The sequence below is a fragment of the Mobula birostris genome, chromosome 8 (assembly GCF_030028105.1).
Source record: "Mobula birostris isolate sMobBir1 chromosome 8, sMobBir1.hap1, whole genome shotgun sequence".
Classification (NCBI taxonomy): domain Eukaryota; kingdom Metazoa; phylum Chordata; class Chondrichthyes; order Myliobatiformes; family Myliobatidae; genus Mobula; species Mobula birostris.
The window spans coordinates 49,066,791-49,093,422 of record NC_092377.1 but is presented as its reverse complement, the minus strand read 5'-3'; the positions used below and the strand labels follow the sequence as shown (position 1 = coordinate 49,093,422).

Sequence of the window (26,632 nt, the reverse complement as noted above, 5' to 3'; positions counted from 1 at the left end):
TTGATTTATTGTGGCAGTATCCCACTTGCACTCAGGTTTACTGAGCAGTTAAATGGTGAAATGCATCTTTAACAATTTTCCCGAATTCCCAAAAAATCACTTTGGGAGTCACAATTACGACAGAAAAAGTACTCAGGAAGCTGAATAGTCTAAAGGTAGATAAATCTCCCGGACCAGATGGAATGCAGCCTCGTGTTCTGAAGGAAGTAGCTGTGGAGATTGCGGAGGCATTAGCGATGATCTTTCAAAAGTCGATAGATTCTGGCATGGTTCCGGAGGACTGGAAGATTGCAACTGTCACTCCACTATTTAAGAAGGGGGCGAGGAAGCAAAAAGGAAATTATAGACCTGTTAGCTTGACATCGGTGGTTGGGAAGTTGTTGGAGTCGATTGTCAAGGATGAGGTTACAGAGTACCTGGAGGCATATGACAAGATAGGCAGAACTCAGCATGGATTCCTTAAAGGAGAATCTTGCCTGACAAACCTATTATAATTTTTTGAGGAAATTACAAGTAGGCTAGACAAGGGAGATGCAGTGGATGTTGTATATTTGGATTTTCAGAAGGCCTTTGACAAGGTGCCACACATGAGGCTACTTAACAAGATAAGAGCCCATGGAATTACGGGAAAGTTACATACGTGGATAGAGCATTGGCTGATTGGCAGGAAACAGAGAGTGGGAATAAAGGGATCCTATTCTGGTTGGCTGCCGGTTACCAGTGGTGTTCCACAGGGGTCCGTGTTGGGGCCACTTCTTTTTACATTGTACATCAACGATTTGAATTATGGAATAGATGGCTTTGTGACTAAGTTTGCTGACGATATGAAGATAGTTGGAGGGGTTGGTAGTGCTGAGGAAACGGAGAGTCTGCAGAGAGACTTGGATAATTAATGGGCAAAGAAGTGGCAAATGAAATACAATGTTGGAAAGTGTATGGTTATGCACTTTGGCAGAAGAAATAAACGGGCAGACTATTATTTAAATGGGGAGAGAATTCAAAGTTCTGAGATGCAACGGGACTTGGGAGTCCTCGTACAGGATACCCTTAAGGTTAACCTCCAGGTTGAGTCGGTGGTGAAGAAGGCAAATGCAATGTTGGCATTCATTTCTAGAGGAGTAGAGTATAGGGGCAGGGATGTGATGTTGAGGCTCTATAAGGCGCTGGTGAGACCTCACTTGGAGTACTGTGGGCAGTTTTGGTGTCCTTATTTAAGAAAGGATGTGCTGACGTTGGAGAGGGTACAGAGAAGATTCACTAGAATGATTCTGGGAATGAGAGGGTTAACATATGAGGAACGTTTGTCCGCTCTTGGACTGTATTCCTTGGAGTTTAGAAGACTGAGGGGAGACCTCATAGAAACATTTCGAATGTTGAAAGTCATGGACAGAGAGGATGTGGCAAAGTTGTTTCCCATGATGGGGGAGTCTAGTACGAGAGGGCATGACTTAAGAATTGAAGGGCGTCCATTCAAAACAGAAATGCCAAGAAATGTTTTTAGTCGGAGGTTGGTGAATCTATGGAATTTGTTGCCATGGGCAGCAGTGGAGGCCAAGTCATTGGGTATATTTAAGGCAGAGATTGATAGGTATCTGAGTAGTCAGGGCATCAAAGGTTATGGTGAGAAGGCGGGGGAGTGGGACTAAATGTGAGAATGGATCAGCTCATGATAAAATGGCGGAGCAGACTCAACGGGCCGAATGGCCGACTTCTGCTCCTTTGTCTTATGGTATCCCTTTTGAACTCGGTTGGGACCTATGTAAGCACACTTCCTTGCAAATCCACTTAAGCCCTGGTTCGGATGCTCACTCCTGGTACCCTCATTTTAAACTCACCTGGTTCTATTTTTCATGCTCAACTGAAATTAACCAGGGCTCTGTTTTCCCACACACTCTTTAAAATTACTAGGTTCACTGATATACTTATCATTTTTGGTGTGTAACATCATATTACTGGAATTCTATTTAGGCACTGGGCCAGACTGAAAAGGTCAGGGCGTTGGCACCCAAGGCGAGGGATGGCTCAATTCAGATTGCTGCTACATGACTCGGCTCTGCACTGAACTATGGCACTGCAGTTCGGAATGCTATTTGTTTGCATAATGTGTTTTTTTTCCTCTGCACATGGAGTGCTCAACTGTCTTTTTTTTATTAAATATATGGGTTCTTCTGGATTTCTTTATTATCAATGTTTACATACTTTGATAATAAATGTACTTTGAACTTCAAATACTAATAGGTTGGAGGTCTTGTGGATAGTGTGGAGGGCTGTCAGAGGTCACAACAAGACATTGATACGATGCAAAACTGGGCTGAGAAGTGGCAGATGGAGTTCAGCCCAGATAATTGTGAAGTGGTTCATTTTGGTAGGTCAAATATGATGGCAGAATATAGTATTAATTGTAAGACACTTGGCAGTGTGGAGGATCAGAGGGATCTTGGGGTCTGAATCCATAGGACACTCAAAGCTGCTGCACAGGTTGACTCTGTGGTTAAGAAGGTGTACGGTGTATTGGCCTTCATCAATCGTGGAACTGAATTTAGGAGCCAAGAGATAATATATAGCTATATAGGACCCTGGACAGACCCCACTTGGAGTACTGTGCTCAGTTCTGGTCGCCTGACTACAAGGAGGATGTGGAAGCCATAGGAGATTTACAAGGATGTTGCCTGGATTGGGGAGCATGCCTTATGAGAATAAGTTGAGTGAACTCAGACTTTTCTCCTTGGAGCGACGGAGGATGAGAGGTGACCTGACAGAGGTGTATAAGATGACGAGAGGTATTGATCATGTGGATGGTCAGAGGTTTTTTTCCAGGGCTGAAATGGTTGCCACAAGTGGACACAGGTTTAAGGTGCTGGGGAGTAGGTACAGAGGAGATGTCAGGTGTAAGTTTTTTACTCAGAGAGTGGTGAGTGCGTGGAATGGACTGCCAGCAACGGTGGTGGAGGTGGATACAATAGGGTCTTTTAAGAGACTTTTTGATAGGTACATGGAGCTTCTTAAAATAGAGGGCTATAGGTAAGCCTAGTAATTTCTAAGGTCGGGACATGTTCGGCACAACTCTGTGGGCCGAAGGGCCTGTATTGTGCTGTAGGTTTTCTATGTTTCTATGAATAAAATCCAATAGTCTGAATTGTTTGGAAAATCTACCAGTGTGGTACCACCAAAATCTTAAGTGTGCCAAGATTAATAGTTTTAATTTAGTTCCAAGTTACAATGGTGCACAGCTTGGACAGGAACCTGCAGGTAGTGATGTCCCAATGTGCATACTGTTTTTGTTCTTCCTGGGGGTATAGGTTATAAGAACATAGGTGCTACCTGCTCCCCCCACCCCAAACCTACCATTTAATACAACATAGCTATTATATGCCTCTCTTCTGTGCCAGTTCCCCGTAGCCCTCAATTCCTTAGGTTTGTCGGCTATCATTAAAGTAGGCCAAAAAGTAAATGCAAAATATTTTGTAGATGGTACATGGCACAGTCATTATACACCAGTGGTATTGGGAATGAATAGTTAAAGAAGTGGATGGGATATTGATCGAGTGCTCTGCTTTTTCCAAGTTGATGGAGCTACACTCATTCAGACAAGTGAACGGTATTCCATCACTCCTGACCTGCATCTTTAGATGGTGTCAATAAACAAGTCAATTGCCAAAGGATTCCCAACTTTTGACCAATATATTTATTCTACTCAACACTACCCCTACAGAATGTTGATGGTAGGAGACTTGGTAATGTTAATGCCATTGAATATCAAGGATGGGTGGATAAACTCTCTTACTGCAGATGGTGGCTGACAGGCACATTTGTGGCATGAATGTTACTTGCCCTTCATCAATCCATGCCTGAATGTTGTCCTGGTCTTGCTGTATGCAGATTTATTTGCTGATTTGAAATTGTATATTATACAAACATCCCCACTTCTTGCCTTATGATTGAAGAAAGAAGATCAATGAAATAGTTGATATATGTATTCCGGACACTGTTCTATATTGATGTCATTTGGCTGTGAGCTTGGCCTCCAACAACACAATTAATTTCCTTGGACTCCCAACTATTGGAGCATTTTGCCCTGATAACTAACTCGAGTTTTAATGGAGCTCTTTGACACCAAACTCAGAAAAAGCTCTCTTGATGCCTAAAACACTCACTTCCACTTCAACTCTGTATATAGCTCTCTGACACTTCTTTGTACCAAGGCTGTGATAAAGCCTGGAGTTGAGTGGCCCTGATGAAATCCTCAGTTGGCAAGTGACATTTGATAGTATTGCTGATGACATTTTCTGAAATTTTGCTGATGATTGAGAGCAGGTTGATTAGATGGCAATTAGCTAGATTGTATTTGTCCTTTTTTTAAAATGATGAACTTTCAACATTTTGGGTAGATGACAGAGTTGTACATGCTTGAACTTTATGGTAAAGGTGCCGATGTACGGGATAACACAAAATGATGGTACTGAATATTCAGGGTAACCGACATTTTGTTAACAACGGCAGAGTGGAAATGGAAGGGGGTGGCTCTGAAAATTAAGAATTCCATTAGAACGATAGCAAAAAAGGATTTTAGCTCAGAAATACAATATTTTAAGTTGAGGTGGAGAAAAGGAGGTAACAGTGGCTGTAGTATCGCTCTGACTCAGGTTTGATACTGACTAACACTGTTCTTCCCATGCTTGTGTAGGGTTCCTTAGGATACTCCAGCTTCTTTCCATATCCCATGGAGCCAGTAAGAAAAGATTGTAATAGAAATGTTATGCAATACAAGCAAATTTAGCCCACCAGACCTCTGCTCAATTTTCATGAAATTATTCCATCAGTTGTGGCACCCTATTCATTCCCTCAAATGCCTCTCCCCTATTCCATTCTAAAAGACTTTTTTTCCCCACTCTGCTTCCATCAATACTGTAAGCAATGAATTCCATATTATTTATTTTTTCATTAAGTACATTTCCCTTTATATTTTTTGCCCAAATGTCAATGTCCTCTTGGGTCCATGAAGCATCTGTCAAAGATTATGCCTTTGTAATTTTGATAAGAATGGCATTATAATTTCATTTCTAAACGTGGATGTTAAAAATATGCAATCCTTATAAGTTTGAACAAATACAGGGACATTGCAACATCATGAGGTGCTTTACACCAAAACTGGTTAAATAGCATAAAGTATTAATGATTTTTACCTTTTAGGTTTCTGTTTTCTTGACCTTTGACCCTGCTGGAGCTACACAAATTTTCCAATTCACTGTCCTGCAAAGCCTCACAGTTAGTTTTGTCCTGTGTTGCTTGATTTGCGTCATTTAATTTCAAATGATTCTTATTTTCTGGATCATGCTTTCTTCGTTTAGGTTGATGTGCATCTACGTTTGGTTCCATGGAACAACCCGATGTTCGACTTGTGTAAGAATTAAAAGTTTGCTGTGTAGAACTACCCCTTGTCCATGAACTACCATAAAAGAACAACGATGGTCTCTGATGGAAGGGGAGAGAACTCCCAAAACCTTGGGGATTTATCACCCAACGAGGACAGGAGAAGTCTGGAATGTTATGAAACAACTGAGGAGTTGGTAAGCGAACAATACTGTTCCTGCCCAAATTCTGCAGATGACGAATAATCATATGGTGGCTAAGGAAAAAAAAACAAAATATTTATCATAATGGAGTGCAGAGTTTATTTCTAAGTGTAATACAAAAGATGCTTAAAAAATGTATATTTTAAATGCAACTGCAGGCAACCCCGATGGAAGTTAGGAGTGGGGAGGATTGCATTCCCAGAAATGGTCTGTAACATGAGTAAAGCCACATCATTTACGCATGTGTCAAAGAAACACAAGTTGAAAAAAGAAATTGTGTTGATTTATTTACTTCTTTTCTACACAAATTCAGTGGTAGAAAATTTTGTCCTGTATTTCAAATTTTTGGGCAGTGATCTGTCAATTCTAAAAGGAAGAATCTTCATAAACCAAATTGCTGGAAGCAAGGGTTGCCAAACATGTGTATGGAAGAAAAGAAATAAATAACAGAATTTATTATTTTAAGCTTGCATTTCTTGCTTCATGTTACAGAAAATTTAGATGTGGACCACTTTCTAGAAATGTACCACCTCCGCTCCTTTTAAAGCAAGGACTGCCTACAGCTAAGCATGTTATTTATAAAATAAAGTGTACAGTAGTTTGTACCACAGAGCAGAATAAATTTTTGAATTAATTTGCTATATTCTAAATTCTTCAAAGCTTTCTATTTTTTTCAGATATCCATGAAAAAAAATGTTGCTTGCATTCATATAGTTTACAAAGAAAGAAGATAAAATACAAGGGTAATATACTATATTACTACTGGAGTCAAACAGAATAAGTGAAGACACAAAATCATATTTAAAATAGAGTGCTACATTTATGCAGTTTCTTTAGGAAGTTGAGAGTAATTTCAACAATTCTCCCGAAAGTATCTACAAATTTGTTTTAAATTTCTTCATGCTACAGTGACTTGAAAAAGAATTCAGCCCACAGCCCTTTGTTCATATAAATGATCATTACAACCAGGGATTTTGATCAATTTAAATAAGAATTTTTATTTGTGAATCACATGCTCATTTTTTCGCAGTAGAACCCAAAACACAGGGAAAAATATAAACCCATGAATAACTAAAAATTTGAAAACTGAAACGTCAGCAATTCAAAAGTATTCATCTCCCTCTGCTCAGTACTTAGTTGAACCACCTCTCTCAGCTATTATAGCCAGTATTCTTTTCGGATAGGTCTCTATTCGCTTTGCAGAACATGATGGAGCAAGATTTGCCTATTCCTCCTCCTAAAATTATTCAAGCTGTGCCAGATTACTTGGGGAGTAGCAGTGGACAACAATCTTGAGGTCTTGCCAGTGATGGAAACTACCAGGAACTCTAACAAGGAGGAACCCATTGTTACTGCCCATCTTCCCTATACTTCCAGTTTCTGGAAGGATCGCTAGGATATTGAAGAAATAACGGATTAATACCATCCACAAACTCGTAAGGAAACTCAAATCACAGCTTATGCGGGTCAAAGATGACCTGGGACTCAGGTTGGCTGGCGTTTACAGGATTCCTTATGAATGCAGAGCAGCGTATATCAGCCAGACGGCAGAAAGCTATATCAAGGAGCACAGGAGGTGATACCCGGTGAAATCGGCTATGGCACAACACTGCATTTACAATGGCCATAGGATTGACTTCGACAGCACAAAACTACTGTTCTGCATCAATGGCTTTTGGGACTGCCTGGTAAAAGAAACCATTGAAATAAAACTAGATGAAAAGAATTTTAACAAAGATGAAGGTCTCGCTCTAAGTAAGAACTGGAATTTGACTGTAAACAAGGTGGGAGAGCAGAAACTTGATTGGATGAGGACTAACCAATCAGGAGGGACAGAACACAGGGGTATAAATACCACCAGGCTAGACAATAGACAATAGGACCATATAATCAGGAAACTACAAGAAGCAATTGATGAAGTGGTAGAGTGGGGTTATGATTGGGGATGTAGATTTTCAGTAGGTAAAACTCAAACTGTATTTTTTACCAGGAAAAGGGTTGAGGTAGGAAAGAGGTTAAGGATGTATGGGGTTGAATTAGAAAGGGTTGCATCATTTAAATTTTTGGGAGTTATATTTGATTCACGATTAACATGGGCAGACCATATCAGGAGAGTTGAGGAGAAATGTAAAAAAGTAATAAATGTGATGAGATGTTTGACTGGTAGGGAATGGGGAGCAAGTTGTTCAGCTTTGAAGAGAATGTATGTGGCTTTAGTAAGATCTGTACTGGATTATGGAAATATAGTATATGGATCAGCAGCTAGGTCTCTTATAAGGAAACTGGATGTGATTCAGGCTCAGGCCTTGAGAGTGTGCAGTGGGGCTTTTAAAACGTCACCAGTGTCAGCACTACAGGTAGAAATGGGAATAATGCCTTTGGAACTAAGAAGGATGCAACTGATGGCAAACTACTGGGCTAACTTGCAGGGGCACAATGATTCTCACCCTACTAAAGAAGTGTTGCAGGAGTGCTGGGAAAATGGGAGGTTTCAGAGGGATACCTTTAGTCGGGTAGGGAATGATATCGCGAAAGAATGTGGAGTATTTGATCTGAGGATAAGTCCTTCAGTAGTTTATCCGGTTGTAGCTCCATGGAAGCTTGTATGGCCTAACATAGACTGGCATTTGTTAGAGGTAAAAAGGAAAGAAAGATATAAGACAGATTTGGTAAATGCATTTAACTATCATGTGATGGAAAAGTATAGTGATTATACTCACATTTATACGGATGGTGCGAAGGAACCTGAAACAGGAGTGACAGGGTTTGGGGTGGTAATACCAGCAAAAGAAATTGGAATCAGCAGAAGAACATCTAATAAGTTAGGGGTGTTTACAGTGGAGATGCTGGCAGTGTTGGTTGCGTTGCAATGGGTGCAGAAAGTCAGACAAGCCAAAGCATTGATATGTTCAGATTCATCCTCAGTTCTAGCAAGTTTAAGGTCTTTTCACACAAACAGTCGGCAAGATGTACTTTATGAAGTCCTTCAGTTAGTTACAAGAATTGCAAATCAGGGAGGTCAGGTAAAATTTCTATGGGTTCCAGCACATGTAGGGGTGAAGGGGAATGAGAGGTTGGATGAGTTGGCAAAGAGGGCGTTAAAGAAAGAAAATGTGGAAATGCACATTAGTATCAGTAAAGCAGAGGTTAAGTGTGTAATCTGGGAAAAAGTCAACCGAATGTGGCAAGAAAGATGGGACAGGGAGGGGAAAGGGAGGCATTTATGTCAAATACAAAAGAGTGTTGCAGTTACTAGGGTAGGTAATGGAAACAGAAGAGAGGAAATTGTGTGGACTAGGTTAAGGCTGGGGCATTGTGCATTAAACAAAACATTGAAAATGATAGGGAAACACCAGACAGGATTGTGTGAGGAATGTCAGGAAGAGGAGTCAGTAGAACATGTAGTTCTCAGTTGCAGGAAGTATGGGATACAGAGAAAGATGATGAGAAGTAAATTAAGGGAGTTGGAGATGCAGGAATTCACATTAAAAGGGTTGCTGGGCATGGGTGAGAGAGCACAAGTCCGGGTATTTTTAGCGTTTTTAAGGGGTACAGGGGTTTTTTATAGAATATGACGAATAAACAGGAATAGGATACTAGGATGGTCAAAGATGGGAGGGTGAAGTGTAGGTTTGTGTGTGTGTGTGTGTGTGTGTGTGTGTGTGTGTGCGCGCGCGCGATTGGGTGAAGGGATTTAGAATGTATGTCTAGTGCACATTCTGGAGCAGAGGGTGGCGGTAATGCACCACTAAGCTGGATGCCAACTGCCGTAAAACAAGATACAGACAGACAGAATAGACAATAGGTGCAGGAGTAGGCCATTCAGCCCTTCAAGCCAGCACCACCATTCACTGTGATCATGGCTGATCATCCACAATCAGTACCCTTTTCCTACCTTCTCCCCATTTCCCTTCACTCCGCTGTCTTTAAGAGCTCTATCTTGAAATTCTTTTTTGAAAGAATCCAGAAAATTGGCCTCCACTGCCTTCTGAGGCAGAGCATTCCACAGAACCACAACCCTCTGTGTGAAAAAGTTTTTCCTCAACTCCGTTCTAAATCGTCTCCCCCTTATTCTTAAACTGTGACCTCTGGTTCTGGACTCACCCCTCAGCGGAAACATGTTTCCCACCTCTAGCGTGTCTAATCCCTTAATAATCTTATATGATGGCTTGCCCAGGCATCATCCCTGATGAAGATGGCAGAGTTTGTCATTGAAACATTGTTATAATTGATAACTGTACCCGGCTGGAAGCCCAAGAAAAGTTTATTAGTCTTGCCAGAGATGTTTGATTAGGTTAAGGTCAGGACTCTGACTGGGCCACTCAAGGATGTCTATTTTCTTCATTTGAAGCCACTCCATGGTTGCTCTGGCAGCGTGTTTTGGGTCATTGCCCTGCTGAAAGATGAACTTCCTTCCCAGTTTAAGCTTTCTGGCAGAGGCTGACAGGTTTTTATCCACAATCTCTCTATATTTATCAGCGTTCATCTTCCCGTCAATCCTGACCAGATTTCCAGTCCCTGCTGTTGAAAAACATCCCCATAAAATGATACTACATCACCATATTTTTAAGTAGGGATGGTATTATCTCGCTGATTTGTAGTATTTGATTTATACCACACATACTACGTAATGTTGAGGCCAAAAAATTCTACTTTAGTCTCATCCAAATACAAGACCTCCTTCAACATCCTTACAGTATCCTCTAAGATGCTCTGCAATGTAAAAACATTGAAAAAATGTAAAAACAATGTAAAAATGTTTTTTAGCCAGGGCTTCTTCCTTACCACTCTTCACTAAATATCCTTTTTGTACAAGGTCTAGAGATTGAAGGACCATAAACTTCATTTCCAGTTGCAGCCACTGACTTGGGCAGCTCACTCAGAGTGACTGTTGGCACCACAGTAGCCTCTCTTACAAGTGCCATTCTTCTCCGGTGAATAAATTTCAAGGGGCACCTGATCCATGCAGAGCAGCTGTGGTTTCATTTTTTTTACCTTTTCATGATTAACTGCACTGAGCTCCGAGCCTTTGAGATGATCTTGTACCCATCCCCAGATCTTTTCTTCACTTTGGTTGGGTTTGTCGAAAATTTACCACACTGTTGGACCTTACAGTGTGAGTGGGTATTTATTCTTATGAATTCATTGAAAACAGGTGACCCTCCAATTTTCTACATCAACAAATTGGGCGAGTTAGTAAGGTAATACTGTATATTGTTTTTCAGGAGCTTAGAAGGATTAATGGCACCTAACGGCGACTCCTTTGTTTGCACCTTCAGAAACAGCTCTATTTCCATTTGTAATATCTCCATTTTTCCCTTTCAGGGTTCCTTTGAAAACCCTGACCTGAATTTACACGCTGACTACAGCTCTTTGCAGGAATGTGACCTGCTCTCGGGGTTTCTTCAGCACACCAAGGGCTTGGCTTATGAGCTTCGCTCGCCTTTGGAGGACTGAAATTTCGTGGCTCTGGGGGGTGGAGGGATCAGAGGTCGGTGCCTCTGCAGGAGATCGGTGTGTCGTTGGAGACAGAAAATCTCTGGCTGTGTGCCCAGAGACCCGAGATCTTTGGGCACAGAGCTCGGAAAAAGCGACTTTTATCATCATAAACCAGCCAGTTGTTTGTTATGTCACCCTTCTCGCTGTGAAACAGACACCTCTTTGTCCCTTATTAGGGAGAGAGAGAGCCTGTGGTATGTCAAATACCAGATGAACAAGTAGTCTTTGGGGTAACTGCAAGTCTGTGTCTTTGCTGTTGCTTTGCTCACTCTTGAGTGCTCGGTGGAGGGTGCGAAAATTTTTTATTTTGCTGGTGGGGGAGGGGGGATTGTTGCTTGCTGCTGTTTACGTGCGGGAGGGTGGGGAGCTGGGGGGGGACTTCTGGGGTTCTAACATTTAACTGTCATTCATTCTTTGGGGGCACTCCTCTGTTTTCGTGGATGGTTGCGAAGAAAAAAACATTTCAGGATATATATTGTATACATTTCTCTGACGTGAAATGTACCTTTGAAAACTTTGATATTGCACCTGAGGAAAGTTAGCATAATAATTACAAAGGAGATGAATACTTTTTCAGACTCATAATTGTGTTTTTTAATATTTATTTAACTTTTGAGAAGTTTTGGAATATTTCTTTTGACTTGACATGATGCACAATGTTTTGTAAATTAGCTCAAAAAAGGGCTACTTCAATATACTTTAAGTTTACAAAATGAGTCAGTAAAATGTGAAAATTGTTGTGGGGGCTGAATACTTTTTCAAGGCATTGTGTGACACTAAGATATTGAAAAATAAAATGCAGAAGCTTGATGACCAAGTTCTCAACATGTTGGAACACAACAAGTTTGCAGAAAATTAAAGACTTAACAAAACTAAAAATCTAAGCAAAAATAACTTCACCTATATTAACACCTTTTAAAGAATTAAAACATTAGCTTTAGGTAATCAATCAATATCTTTGGCTTGGCATTTACTATTTCTTCAAAATTCATGACAACCTATATTAATTTACCAGCTCAACCCTTCCACGGTCTTAAAAGAAAACAGTCAGAGCATCTAGAACCCACATACAACTGCATTATAATAAAATGCCCGTAGATGGTATGAAAAGGATACCAGGTATTGAACATAACTATTATAACCAGAAGCATCATACATCGTAGTACCACAATAAAACCTTCCAGTTTGCTTGACCGATGCTGGGAACATTAAGGATGCAAAATTAAGATGTTTTTACAAATACTACCAATATGATCAAAATGTGACATGTGCCTTTATCAGCCTCTTGTTCGTAGAATCTTGGCTTGTGCAACTGGGTTCTCAAATTTATTTTCCCACAATAACAATCAAGTTTCCAAATAAACATAATTAATTTGGAACGATCTGAAAAGGCACTATATGTAAGAAAAGTTAATTTTTAACAGTGTTAAATTTTTAAATTATTTAAAAAAAAAATCTCTGCACATGCAATTGCACTTTCATCCAGGTTAGTGCTTTGGTAACAGTTAGCATGGCTTTGCTGAACCTTCAAAAACTTCAGATCACTACGGCCACACTTCAGATCACTTTGATAAAGATCTCAGATTCTGTTCTTCTGTAGAAAATACTTTGTTTCACACAGGGTGAACACATCTAAAATAAGAGTACATTTAATATTGTATGTGAGATGAGATCACAAAGAGATGAAAGATACTGGTGCTCCACAGGAGTCTGTCCTGGAGCCCATGCTCTGAGATTTTTATAAATGACTTGGATGAGGAAGTTTAAAACGCAAACAACAGGAATTCTGCAGATGCTGGAAATTCAAGCAACACACAACAAAGTTGCTGGTGAATGCAGCAGGCCAGGCAGCATCTCTAGGAAGAGGCACAGTCGACATTTCAGGCCGAGACCCTTCGTCAGGACTAACTGAAGGAAGAGCTAGTAAGAGATTTGAAAGTGGGAGGGGGAGGGGGAGATCCAAAATGATAGGAGAAGACAGGAGAGGGAGGGATGGAGCCAAGAACTGGACAGGTGATTGGCAAAGGGGATATGAGAGGATCATGGGACAGGAGGTCCAGGGAGAGAGGGGGGAACCCAGGGGATGGGCAAGGGGTATAGTCAGAGGGACAGAGGGAGAAAAAGGAGAGAGAGAGAAAGAATGTGTGTATATAAATAAATAACAGATGGAGTACGAGGGGGAGGTGGGGCATTAGCGGAAGTTAGAGAAGTCAATGTTCATGCCATCAGGTTGGAGGCTACCCAGACGGAATATAAGGTGTTGTTCCTCCAACCTGAGTGTGGCTTCATCTTTACAGTAGAGGAGGCCGTGGACAGACATGTCAGAATGGAAGTGGTGGAGTGGGTACATTTACAGACGATACGAAGATTGTTGGTATTGTGGATAGTGCAGAAGGTTGCCTTAAGTTACAAAGGGATATAGACAGGATGCACAGTTGGGCAGAGAAGTGGCAGGTAGCGTTCAGTCTGGAAAAGTGTTAAGTGATACACCTTGGAAGATCAAACTTGAAGGCAGAGTCCAAAGTTAACAACAGGATTCTTAACAGTTTAGAGGAACAGAGTCCATACAGTAGATCCAGCAAAACTGCCACACAAGTTGATAGGGTGGCATATTGTGTGCTGGCCTTCATTAGTGAGGGGATTATATTCAAGAGTCAGGAGCTAATGTTGCAGCTCTAGAAAATTCTTTTTAGACATCACTTAGACTATTGTGTTCCGTTCTGGTCACCACATTATAGGAAGGATGTAGAAGCTTTAGAGATCGTGTGGAGGAAATTTACCAGGATGCTGTCTGGTTCAGACAACGTCTTAAGAGGAAAGGTTGAGCGAGCTAGGGCTTTTCTCTTTAGAGCGACAGAGGTTGAGAAGCGACTTGACAGAGGTGCATAAGATTATGAGATGCACAGCTAGGCCCTTTTTCCCAGTGTGGCAATTGCCAATATCAGAGATTTGTTCAAAGTGAGTGGAGGAAAGTAGGGGGGATGTTACAGTTTTGTTGTTATACAGTGGTGGGTGCCTGGAACACACTGCCAGGATTTGTGACAGAGGCTGATACAAAAGGGACATTTAAGAGACTCTTAGATGGCTCAACGGTGTAAGAAAAACAGAACTTTATGGGCTGTGTAGGAAGGAAGGATTGATCATGGAGGTTCCTACACAGGAGGATGGCACATCACAGGCTCAAAGGCACCTACTGTGCTGTACTGTTCTATGAACTATGTTTAAATCATCAACTATTTAACAGCATTTTAAACTGTATTTGCAAAGCTAGAAATTACATGAGCCCCTCAAAGTTTAACTCAAGTAGTAACAAACATTTTTCAATTTTATTAAAAGGTCAATATTTTTCATTGCATCATATTAATTTCATACATTACAAATCTATGCTCCCAGACTGAATCTGTACGGCAGAGATGTTGGTATTGGTGACAGGAGGAAGGAAAAGGTGGACAACTTTATCATGAATTAACTAAGTACGCTAAATTCATTTAAAATCTTTCTACTTGCGGATTATTTTTCTGATGCAGATATGAATGCCAAGTGATTTCCTACCCTCTGAAATCCTGTGTATACAGCCCAGCAGAGTGCCCAAAAGGTATAAATCTGTGGCCACTCATTCTTCAAGATTGCTTTCCAAACTCTGTTGATCCAGTATCTACCAAGTCAAACTCACAAAACAATATGTAAAAGCATTAAAACAAAAATCTGTGTTTTACACATCAATAATTTAATCCAATTTCATTCACTTATTGTTGAACGGCTCACTGAAATATTAGCAGGTAAAATATATTTCAGCGTGCATTTATTTCCGTGCCAAAAGAAGAAGATAATTCAACTTTAAGCAAAATTAGCGCGATGTTCTTGTATCAAGAACGCAATTCCTCATTCTGTACCAACAGTTACAAAGTATTTTTGATAGTCTTCTTTCTCTAATTGAACTTTTAAGGAAATGCGTTTTTGTTTACAGTTCACGCGGAACTAAAGTACTTGGGATGGAATACGATTGAAGAAATGCGCATTAAAGTCAATAACTACCACTTACGGAATCGCCAGCCAAAAGTTATTGCATTCAGTTCAGAGAACATGTCATCGGTGATGGATATCTACTCAGTAACTCTGCCAAACCGGAAAAATGAAGGCTTGATATTTAGCAGCTCATTCCTAACAATTCCAGGCCTCTCCCTACACTGGCTTCCGTTAGGCCGGAAAATAACTGCGGCCCTGGGCATTCTGGGAGTTGTAGTCCTCTTGCTGGGGCGCCACTTCACCGCAGCTTGACGACTCAGACAGAAAACTACACCGAATGCATGCACACTAAACTCAACTGCTGTTACCGTACGTATGTCTGATTTACAGAAATGTATCGGGAAAATATAGGGAGCTTCAAAAAACTGCAGTAAATTGAGGCCCTCGTCCAAATCTCAATTCTCTCCTCTCAAGCGCAAGTGGTAAATTATTATTAACTTACATGCAGTTGTACATACTGTAGTGTCGTCCTAGTTATCGAACTCCATTGTGTTCCATTCGGTAGTCAACAGACCAGTCTATTAAAAAAGCTTTCCGAAAAAAATGTGGTCTACTGGAAATATTTCTCTCTTTTTTAGATGGCAGAATTAAACTAGGTAGGACTGACGCCACAAATGAATCATAAAAAAAGTCTACAATCATTTTACAGACTCGTTTTCGTTAATTCGCCTCGTCACATTAATGCACCATCTTAACTCATTTTAAAGATTCATTCCTGAACTTGAGTTATATCTGTTGTGGATGGATTTATGCCAGATTGAAACAAAATTGTAAACATCTTTCATTTGTATATGAACAGAGAGTCAACGCATAATTTTATTGTAAATAACTTTATTGAATAAGGACTCAGAGTCAACGAATGTTTTTTCTTATATGTAAATAACTATTTTGTAATAATTCTGAATAAAGTATTTTTGGAGGAAAAAAAATCCTTAAACATCTGTAATCGAATACATATTAACTATAATCCTATTAAAACTAGGCGATTAAAATGCGCACCCAATCTCACCAACATTTACAATATAAAACCTGTTGATTTTAACCTGTGTTTTTATGCCCATACGACTATATAATTTCACTTTGACATGCACAACAAAAGCTGGTGATGGAGTACTTGGTTGATAATAATACCACCTCACCCCTTTTTTATTTTTATTTTTGTAAAATTTAACTATGTACATACATGTTTAATATATGTGTATGTGAGTGTATAATATAATATATATAATATATAGTAAATCACACTTTTTTCTTCTGTTATCATGTATTGCATCGTATTGCTGATGTCAACAAATTTCATAATGTATATTTTGTGATATGAAACCTAATTCTGATTCAAACCGGAGTAACACACTATTTATACAGTTGCTTTAAAATCTTGTCAATTAAATCAACAATATTTGTAAGGGTTTATGTAACAGTATTTGAGGGTATGATATATTTCAATATTTGGTCAAAGCCCATTTAATTTGTTTTAAAAATATTACAGTCACAGCACAAAAAGAGGCTATTGACTTAAGTAAAAATTAACAATAATGTTCTACATCCTTACCTTCTCCCCAGATTCCCACAGTTTTTGCCTGTAAGGTATGTAGGCAAGACTCTTTTGAAAACTACAGCAGAATCTGCCAGCATTTCTACCCTACCAGCCTTTTTCCAGATCGTAACCACCCCCCCATCCCCTTTTATGTTAGTTTTGGTTCTTGGCCAGTCCCTCTTATTCTGTGTACCCTAGTTCTTGATATTTTTTCCAAAGAGAACAGCTTCTGTCTACCTATCATTGTGATTTTAAAACATCTCTTTTAGACCTTCTCACAGCCTCCAGTGGTCAAAATGGAACAAACTCGTCTTCTCCAGTCTTCCTGTAGATTCATTTTTGCAAATCTCCACTATGCTTTCTCTAGTCTTCACTTCTTTCCTAAAGTATGCATCCCAGAACAGAACAATATTGGCTAAATCAGTGGGGTAAGATGCCACCATCCTCCCTACCCTTTCTGCCAAAGGGAATACTCCCTCTGTGACTCTCTGGTTCACTTATCTAACCCTCCCTTACTATTGGCTCTGTCCCGTGTGTTCATAGGAGGGGTAACACATGTCCTGGAGGTGGACCATGGTGTACCTCATCCGTGTCTCTCCTAGGGATGAAATTTAACTGGGAATCATCAGAGTGAATTAATGGAATTTTACTTTGCTGTTTCTCCTAGGAAGACTAACAAGTATGAAAATTAATTGTACAGTGGACTCTGATTAACTGGGCCATTGATTAATCAGGGAGCCATTTACTTGGGACAACTCTTAAAGAACAAAAACTAATCAAGAAAATAGCCAGGATTCCCTTCGTTTATTTGGGACACTATGTCACTTAGTTGATGCAGGAGGCTATTGCGGAACAGTTCTAATAAGCGTCAGTCGCGTGCACTTGCTTGGCCATTAGACACTACATTCTGCTTAGAGTGATCAGTTTTTAAATAGCATCAGTTGTGTGTGTTTGTGTTCAAAAAACAGTGATTTTTGTCACTAATAAACAGTAAGACAATTCAGAACTGTTTTTATCACCATGGTTTTAAGCCACAAATGGCAGTGAGTGAAAATGAAACAATTTTAGTACTAAAAGAAGTTAGAATTTGAAGATATCTTGAATGTTACAATGAAAATGAAAATTTAGAGGATGCAATAGTATGAAGATAGTCCATTATCTCCACTAGGTGTCTGCGTGGATTTTGTTCATTTACAGTCAATCGTAAGAACACGGCAGTTGAATTCCTCCGTTGTTAACTATTAGGAACTAATACACAGCTTCATGGTTACTGTGGAGGTATTGATACTGTTCTAATTTGTTGTGTATTTCATTTAAATACATAAATTGTTACTCAGTTAAATGTTTTTTTTCTTTTTTATACCTTTTAACTATTTCCATGAATCTTCAGTTAATTGGTGCAGCTGCTTACTTGGGCCGAAATATACTTGTCCTGATATGCCCCAATTAATCAGAATCCACTAGATTTCAAAAGTCTAATCCAGAAGATAAGATTAGATTGAACTTTATTGTCATTGTGCCGAGTACAGATCCAAAGCCAATGAAATGCATTTAACACCTGACCAGAAATGCAAAGAATAGTGTTATTTACAAAATAACTGTGAATAACAGAAGTGCTACAGCACACAAATATAAAAGTACTGAGACAGTACAATACGGATGCAATACTGTTTAGCGCTGTGATGACAGGTTCAGCAGTGTCACAGCCTCCGGGAAGAAGCTCTTCCTGTGCCTGCTGGTGCGGGAGTGGAGACTCCTGTAGCGCCTACCGGATGGGAGGAGAGTAAAAAGTCCATGGTTAGGGTGAGATGCATCCTTGATAATGTTTTTCGCCCTGCCCAGGCAGTGTTTATGGTAGATGTTCTCAATGGTGGGCAATTGGGTGCCGATAATCTGCTGGGCAGTTTTCACCACACGCTGGAGTGCTTTGTGGTCCGATACAGGACAATTGCCATACCACACTGAGATGCAGTTGGTGAGTATGCTCTCAATGGTACAGCGGTAAAAGTCTGTCAGTATCCTGGGACAGAGGTGAGCTTTCTTGATGCTCTGCAGGAAATAAAGGCGCTGTTGCGCCTTTTTGATCAGGATGGAGGAGTTCAGGGACCAGGTGAGATCCTCAGAAATATGGACACCAAGGAATTTGAAGGTTGATACACACTCCACTACAGTTCCGTTAATGTAGGTGGGGACGTGAGTGTGACTCCTGGCATGCCTGAAGTCCACAATGATATCCTTAATCACACAATTCTTGATTTTATAATTTCAGTCCAATCATTTTTTGCTGATAAGCTGAATGCCTTGTAATAGAGAGCTTCAAGTTCCTTGGACTGAATGTCATAATAGCCTGCCTTGGCCCAACTACAATGATGCCATGGCCAAGAAAGCTCATCAGTGCCTCTACGTCTGCTTCTGTACTAATCAACTGGCTGTAGTATTCAAGGGCATCCCCAATCTCTCAATGACGCAGTTCTCACTTGCTTCAAAAGAGAGTGCCAGTGCCCAAAGGGAGCAGGGTGAACTACCTCAACGACTATCAGCCAGTCGTGCTCACAGCTACAGTGATGAAGTACTTTGAGAGGTTATGTTGCAGTGTGGATGAAATCACTGGAGAGACAGAGTTGCTGGTAGATACAAAGCAGCTTCTTTATTCGACACAAGGTACAGCAGACAACATATGGACGGAGACGCTTTTGGTGGAAAGGTCTGCTAGCCTAATGTGGGCTCGATATTTATTTGCTAAACACAAAGGGCAATCACTATTTACCAAGTTATAGACAATGCCTAGACAATGCTTCCTTTTGAAGCTACATACAAAAGACCACACCTTCTGACTTCATCCTTTCCTCCCAAAGCCAACATGTCTGGATTGGTACTCACAGCCTTTAGGAGTGCAAGTCAAATCCACAATACATTTATTTGGTATTTTATGTGCTAACATAGAGGACAATTAATATTTATAAAGTATGGATAAGGCTGTCTTCGAAACTACCTGTAAATTTCACACTTCCATCTGCAGCGTCTGGCTAGTATGCCGATATTCACAGCTTTTAGGAAATGCAATGTTGTGAACTCAATCCATAGTACTTTGTCAAACAGAAGACTGGTGGCCAGAGTCACTTAAGTGTAAATGAATCATCTACCCAAAAACTCACTCTAACAGGTTAGTCAAAGCCAGAATTAACTCCTGCCTGAGCAAGGACCTGGACACATGTAACCGGCTCTCCACTTTCCACTCTCCACTCGGCTTCCTTGTAATTGCATCTATGTACTCAGTTCAGTCAGGTCATCTACTGCGTTCATGCAGGTCTTCTGTTTTGTTAAAGCCCAGTGTAAAGCAGCAAAGATCAGTCACTATCATACTGAATGGCTGGCCAGGCTTAAGGGCTGATGGCCTATTCCTGCTCCTACTTTCTAGCATTCTAGTTAGAGCAGCAACGTAAGAATGAAGGGGAAAACATGGTGAACGCTAGAAAATGGACATCGGATGTTTAAATTACAATATTAATGAAGAAATATGACTTGCCAATAATTTTTAGAAATGTTATTAATATTTATTCTGATGATTCCCAATGACATCAAATCAAATTTTAACATTCAAACAAGCAAACATCAAAAAATAGCGAGTAACGCAATTCCAAATATCGAGCAAAGAAGCATATTTACTTGAAAACCAAGACCGCGAGTGACAAAGTCCAGCAATCGATGTTACAGTCTCCTGGCAGTGTACAGACGCATACAATCCAGTGTGTCATTCCACTGCTCAACCATGCTGTGGTGATTCTGTGTCTCTCACCTGGTCTGCAGCAGCAGGCAAGCCGGAGGCTTAAGGCCTAGTTCTCGCTACACAGCTCCCATATCGACTGTCCCTTCAGTCCTGTCCCTGCGGCAGCTTATATTATCACTGTCCAACAGAGTCTTGTGATCACAAGTGAAAGATCTGAGACAATCTCCCACGGTTATACTGCACCAACTCCGACGCTTCCGAGTAGTGGGCAGCAACATGGTCTGCAGTCAGGTCAACTCCTCCAGACCCAATCTGGCTCCTCCGACACATCGGTGGGCTCCTTCAATATTCTGACCAGCTCCTTTGACACCTTGGCTGACCCCTTCTACACCTCGGCCAACTCCACTGCCAACACCAGTCCGGCTTCTCCGATCAATGAGGAGTTCACCGATGGAGTAGCCCTGCAGGACCCGATGTTCTTGGAGTAGAATTGTCTTTGAGTCACAGAAAACAAAAGCACCTTTGGTTGGCCCCCAAGAGGCTGCTGCTTTTGCATGGGCTGCTATCTTACTGGACTTAACTTTACCTTTTGTGATGGTATAAATGATTGCCTTTGTTAATAATCATGGTTTCCCTTGTCACCCCAATAATTCTGTGATTGGTAATTACGTTTTTATAATCTTCAAACTAAAGATAATTTTCTTAAAGATATTGCAGGGGCCAATCTTTGGGTGATGGAAAAAGCTCTTGCCACAGGAAATAAGTGTGGCCTCGGAATTTCTTCACCCAATGTGGATAAATCCCTGGGACCTGACAGGGTGTTCCCTTGGACCTTGAAGGAGACTAGTGTTGAAATTGCAGGGGCCCTGGCTGAAATATTTAAAATGTCGCTGTCGGTGAGGTGCCGGAGGATTGGAGAGTGGCTCATGTTGTTCCGTTGTTTAAAAAAGGATCGAAAAGTAATCCGGGAAATTATAGGCCAGTAAGTTTAACATTGGTAGTAGCTAAGTTATTGGAGGGAGTACTAAGCGACAGAATCTACAAGCATTTGGATAGACTGGGACTTATTAGGGAGAGTCAACGTGGCTTTGTGCGTGGTAGGTCATGTTTGACCAATCTATTGGAGTTTTTCGAGGAGGTTACCAGGAAAGTGGATGAAGGGAAGGCAGTGGATATTGTCTACATGGACTTCAGTAAGGCCTTTGACAAGGTCCTGCATGGGAGGTTAGTTAGGAAAATTCAGTCGCTAGGTATACATGGAGAGGTGGTAAATTGGATTAGACATTGGCTCGATGGAAGAAGCCAGAGAGTGGTGGTAGAGAATTGCTTCTCTGAGTGGAGGCCTGTGACTAGTGGTGTGCCACAGGGATCAGTGCTGGGTCCATTGTTATTTGTCATCTATATCAATGACCTGGATGATAATGTGGTAAATTGGATCAGCAAGTTTGCTGATGATACAAAGATTGGAGGTGTAGTAGACAGTGAGGAAGGTTTTCAGAGCCTGCAGAGGGACTTGGACCAGCTGGAAAAATGGGCTGAAAAATGGCAGATGGAGTTTAATACTGACAAGTGTGAGGTATTGCATGTTGGAAGGACAAACCAACGTAGAACATACAGGGTTAATGGTAAGGCACTGAGGAGTGCAGTGGAACAGAGGGATCTGGGAATACAGATACAAAATTCCCTAAAAGTGGCGTCACAGGTAGATAGGGTCGTAAAGAGAGCTTTTGGTACATTGGCCTTTATTAATCAAAGTATTGAGTATAAGAGCTGGAATGTTATGATGAGGTTGTATAAGGCATTGGTGAGGCCGAATCTGGAGTATTGTGTTCAGTTTTGGTCACCAAATTACAGGAAGGATATAAATAAGGTTGAAAGAGTGCAGAGAAGGTTTACAAGGATGTTGCCGAGACTTGAGAAACTCAGTTACAGAGAAAGGTTGAATAGGTTGGGACTTTATTCCCTGGAGCGTAGAAGAATGAGGGGAGATTTGATAGAGGTATATAAAATTATGATGGGTATAGATAGAGTGAATGCAAGCAGGCTTTTTCCACTGAGGCAAGGGGAGAAAAAAACCAGAGGACATGGGTTTAGGGTGAGGGGAGAAAAGTTTAAAGGGAACATTAGGGGGGGCTTCTTCACACAGAGAGTAGTGGGAATATGGAATGAGCTGCCAGACGAGGTGGTAAATGCGGGTTCTTTTTTAACATTTAAGAATAAATTGGACAGATACATGAATGGGAGGTGTATGGAGGGATATGGTCCGTGTGCAGGTCAGTGGGACTAGGCAGAAAATGGTTCGGCACAGCCAAGAAGGGCCAAAAGGCCTGTTTCTGTGCTGTAGTTTCTATGGTTTCTATGGTTTCTAATGTCAAATAAATGGTACTCTGGTTCTAAATTAAGCCTAATCCGGAGTTGAACAATATTGTGCTGAATGAGAATTTCAATGGCTGACTTTCTAGAAGGATTTTCGTTCGCACAAGAAACAGTTTCTTGAAATTAAATTCCATCAGATCATATTAACACCAATACAACACCCTAAGTTCATATCTGGTGTGATTTACAACCTTATAGTCCTGAGAAACAACTATTCTTATTTAATCCTGAGAAACAACTACTCTTATTTAATCATAGAACTGGATTTAGTAATCCCATCTCCATGAAAGTGCTAATGTACAAAATATATTCTTTGTCCTCATTGAGATTAGTGATCTTGTGTTATCTCAAATGAAAATATGTTTGCAATGGGACTGCTTTGGCCATTGAGGTCAAGATCTCTGTCACCCTCAATTTTATGGCTCAGTTTTATTCCAGATTGCAAATTTACTGTGATTGCCCATCATGGGTAAAGCCCTCCCTACCATTGAGCACGCCTACATGAAATAGTGTCGCAGAAAAGCAGCATCCCTCATCAGGGACCCCCACCATCCTGGATATGCTCTCTGTAATTCTGAAGTAAGCACGGTAGTGCCTCTACTTTCATAGGAGTTTGCAGAGATTTGGCATGACATCTGAAACTTTGACAGACTTATATAGATGTGTATTGGAGAGTATGTTGACTGGCTGCATCATAGCCTGATATGGAAATAACAATGCCCTTCCCTTGAACAGAAAATCCGACAAAATGTGGTGGATATGGCCTAGTTCATCATAGGTAAAGTCCTCCCATCTATTGGGCACATCTACCTAAAATGCTGTTGTAAGAAAGCAGCATCCATCATTAAGGACCCCCCCCCCCCCCAAGGACTTGCGTTCTTCTCACTGCTGCCACCAGCAAGAAGGCACAGGAACCTCAGGACTCACACCACCAGGTTCAATAACAATTGCTACCCCTCCACTTTCAGGCTCTTGAACCAAGGGGGATCACTTCAAGCAACTTCACTTGCCCCATCTTTGAAATGTTCCCACAACCAATGGACTCACTTTCAAGGACTCTTCATCTCATGTTCTCTATACTTATTGGTTATTCACTTATTATTATTCTTTCTTTCTTTTTGTATTTGCATTTTGTTGTCTTCTGCACTCTGGTTGAACACCGAAGTTGGGCAGTCTTTCATTGATTCTACTATGGTTATTATTCAATAGATTTATTGAGTATGCCCAAAAGAAAATGAATCTCAGGGCTGTATACGCTGACATATATGTATTTTATTAATAAATTTACTTTGAACTTTGAACATTACCTAATTTACTGGTGCATTGGGTCAGACGCCATACTCACAGAAAAATGACTTCACTCAACAGGAGAAAGCAGGGATTTGCTAACATCGTAAGCTTTCAAAAGGGCAGGTATTAAGACTACAATAATGAAGAACTACTCTGTACAAAAACTTAGAAGGTAGAAGATTACAGCACAGTTTAGCCCTTCAGCCTGCAATGTTGTGCCAGCCCTTTAACCTACTCTAACAGCAACCTATCCCATTCCTGCCACATAACCCTCTATTTTTCTATCATCTACGTGCCTATCTAAGAACCTAATGTATTGCCTCTGCCACTACCCCTGTCAGTGCATTCTATGGACCCACCACTTTGTGTTAAAAATGTACCTCTGACATTCCCCCTATAATTTCTCCAATTACCTTAGAATATGCCTCCTTGATTTAGCCATTTCCACCCTGGGGAAAAAGTCTTTGGGTGCCCATTTGATCTTTGCCTCTTATCATCTTGTACACCTCTAACAAGCCATCCTCCTTCGCTCCAAAGAGAAAAGCCCTAGTTTGCTAAAAATAACTTCAAAAGATATGCTCTCCAATCCCGGCAGTATCCTGATAAATCTCCAGTGTACTACTAAACTTTCACATCCTTTCTATAATTAGGTGACCAAAATTGAACACAATATTCCAAGTGTGATCTAACCAGGGTTTTATAGAGCTATAACATTAGCTCTAGGCTCCTTAGCAACCTATCGACATCTGACTTACCCCTGTTGATTCCTTGTGTCCTCCATGCATAGAGGTCATACTGTACCTTTTGGAGATACTGCACCAGCCTGTTCAACGGTTTGTCACCCGACAGCACTCTCTACCTCCATACATCATTGCGGCATCAATTCTTTAATCAGCAGCACTTCCCAACAGCAGGAAGAGTGCTGATTGTAATGTATACAGTATATGGCCCTTCAAGGGTTGGTTCCCTCGGTTAAACTCTAAGGCAAGTTGCTAGAAGCTGTATGATCTTACAAATAGGTCAATACAAAATGCATGCTGAAACCAACATAAGGAAATTTAACACTGCTATTCTGTGAAACTCACAAATTAAGACATGATTTTAATGAGGTCTTTAAAAGATTAAAGTTACAGTCAAAACTAGTATTATAGTATGACAATGTAAGCAAAGAATTATAAGTCCTTTGACTTTGGTATATGGGTATGAAAGTAAGATTAAGTGTTGGGTTGGTAAGAATAGAGACAACTCCCACAATGCACTGCAGATAAAGCTGCACCAGTGACTGTGGGCAGCCATTTCACATCAGTACCCTTGCTGTCAGCTTAGAGAGTTTCGTCAGGGAGAATGGGGGCACTTTGATTCTAGCATTGGTCAATTTACAAAGCAGCAAGAAGAAAACTCCACCAAAATAAATGTTTTATTTTCATTATGCTTTTGATGGATGGAAACATGCTTGTTGAAATGTTGGTTCTGAATGACAGGCTGTGTTGGTATGTTATGTATGCTCTTCAACAGTGACCTACAGTACCTATTCATAGCACTGGAGCGTTCTCGAGCTTATGCATGATTCCAATGTATTAACCAAAATTTCTGAACTTAAGTTTTGCGATAAACTCAGTCCTAGTTCGGCAACAACTGCTGATTTGAGAGTCATGGGGAAATGTGTGCCTTTTACATAAATATATAAACGAAAAAATAGTACAACATATTAGAATTTAGTATATTCATACAAACACCTTAGTTCCATCTCGCATGACTCCATTATTGGGGACATCAACGTGAAAGCGAGATAGAAATAATTTTGTCTCATCTCAATCCCATTTGGAAAGTGTTGCTCTTTGGCATTAAGACCCAAACCTCTGCCTTTTAACTTGTAACCCAACAAATAAGCTACCATTTCATTCTGTACATTGACATTCCAATATGTGCTGCTGTTGCGCTCTATTTCCTCGCTTTCCGCTGAGATAACTCTTAGGAAAGGATAGCGTAGAAAGGAATGCTGCGAACCTTAGTTGAACTACTTAAAGGTACACATGGACTCCGTGATCAGGTCGGACTATTTCATCCGTATGCAATAATTGGTGTAAATTAAAACTACTTCCATGCAAAGAAAAACATAGCGCCTGATGCATAAAGTCCGAATGCAGAAGAGAGGAGGCCGGAGAGTCGACGTACAGGAAGTCAGCAGCAGGGAGCTTGCCGATTAGGAAATGATGTAAACAGGGCAAGTGTTTGTATGTCGGGGCATTGGGAGCGGGCGAGGGTTTGACAGATCATGTTATCACAGAGACAAAAGGGGGATCTGGCTCGTTTTTATACGGTGACCGATCCAAAAAGACACAGAAGAGGCTACACGGTCTATAAAGTGACGGCACGGGTGAGTGGCACTTTTCGTGCATCCACTGCATCGCGACGGGAAGAGGTTTTGATGCTTTCGTTGCGAAGCTTGTGTGCAAAGGAGCAGTGAACTGCTGCTACCTCCTGTGTGGTGAGAGTGGAGTCGAGCTCTGCCCTCGTTCCAGCAAAGAACAAGCCCGTGACAATGGAGCATGAACCCTGGGAAACCTCTTGGAAAGGAATTAGTGACATCCCAGCCATTGCTGG

At 40.8% G+C, this 26,632-nt stretch overlaps 2 protein-coding genes across 7 annotated transcripts in view; one reads left to right on the top strand and one right to left on the bottom strand.

Moving 5' to 3' along the window:
* The window catches only part of angel2 (angel homolog 2 (Drosophila)), a 67,489-nt gene extending 51,786 nt beyond the window's left edge, over positions 1 to 15,703 (bottom strand). The window contains exons 1-3 of one of the 3 annotated variants that reach the window (XM_072265151.1): positions 15,115 to 15,299; positions 14,625 to 14,740; positions 5,184 to 5,626 (exon numbers count right to left, since the gene is read on the bottom strand). In XM_072265151.1, coding sequence (XP_072121252.1) covers positions 5,184 to 5,626; positions 14,625 to 14,689 — 508 coding nt within the window. In that variant the 5' untranslated portion in view covers positions 14,690 to 14,740; positions 15,115 to 15,299. Of the gene's footprint in view, positions 1 to 5,183; positions 5,627 to 14,624; positions 14,741 to 15,114; positions 15,300 to 15,540 lie in introns of those variants that run through there. The other 2 variants (XM_072265152.1, XM_072265154.1) reach the window with 2 other exon arrangements.
* Positions 15,704 to 26,251: 10,548 nt separating this feature from the next.
* The window catches only part of rps6kc1 (ribosomal protein S6 kinase polypeptide 1), a 178,060-nt gene continuing 177,679 nt past the window's right edge, over positions 26,252 to 26,632 (top strand). For all 4 annotated transcript variants that reach the window (XR_011886825.1, XR_011886824.1, XM_072265149.1 and 1 more), the window contains exon 1: positions 26,252 to 26,405. Coding sequence is in view for 2 of the 4 variants with exons in the window: in XM_072265149.1 (XP_072121250.1) it covers positions 26,304 to 26,405 (102 nt within the window). In the remaining 2 variants the exon portion in view is untranslated. The remainder of the gene's footprint in view (positions 26,406 to 26,632) is intronic.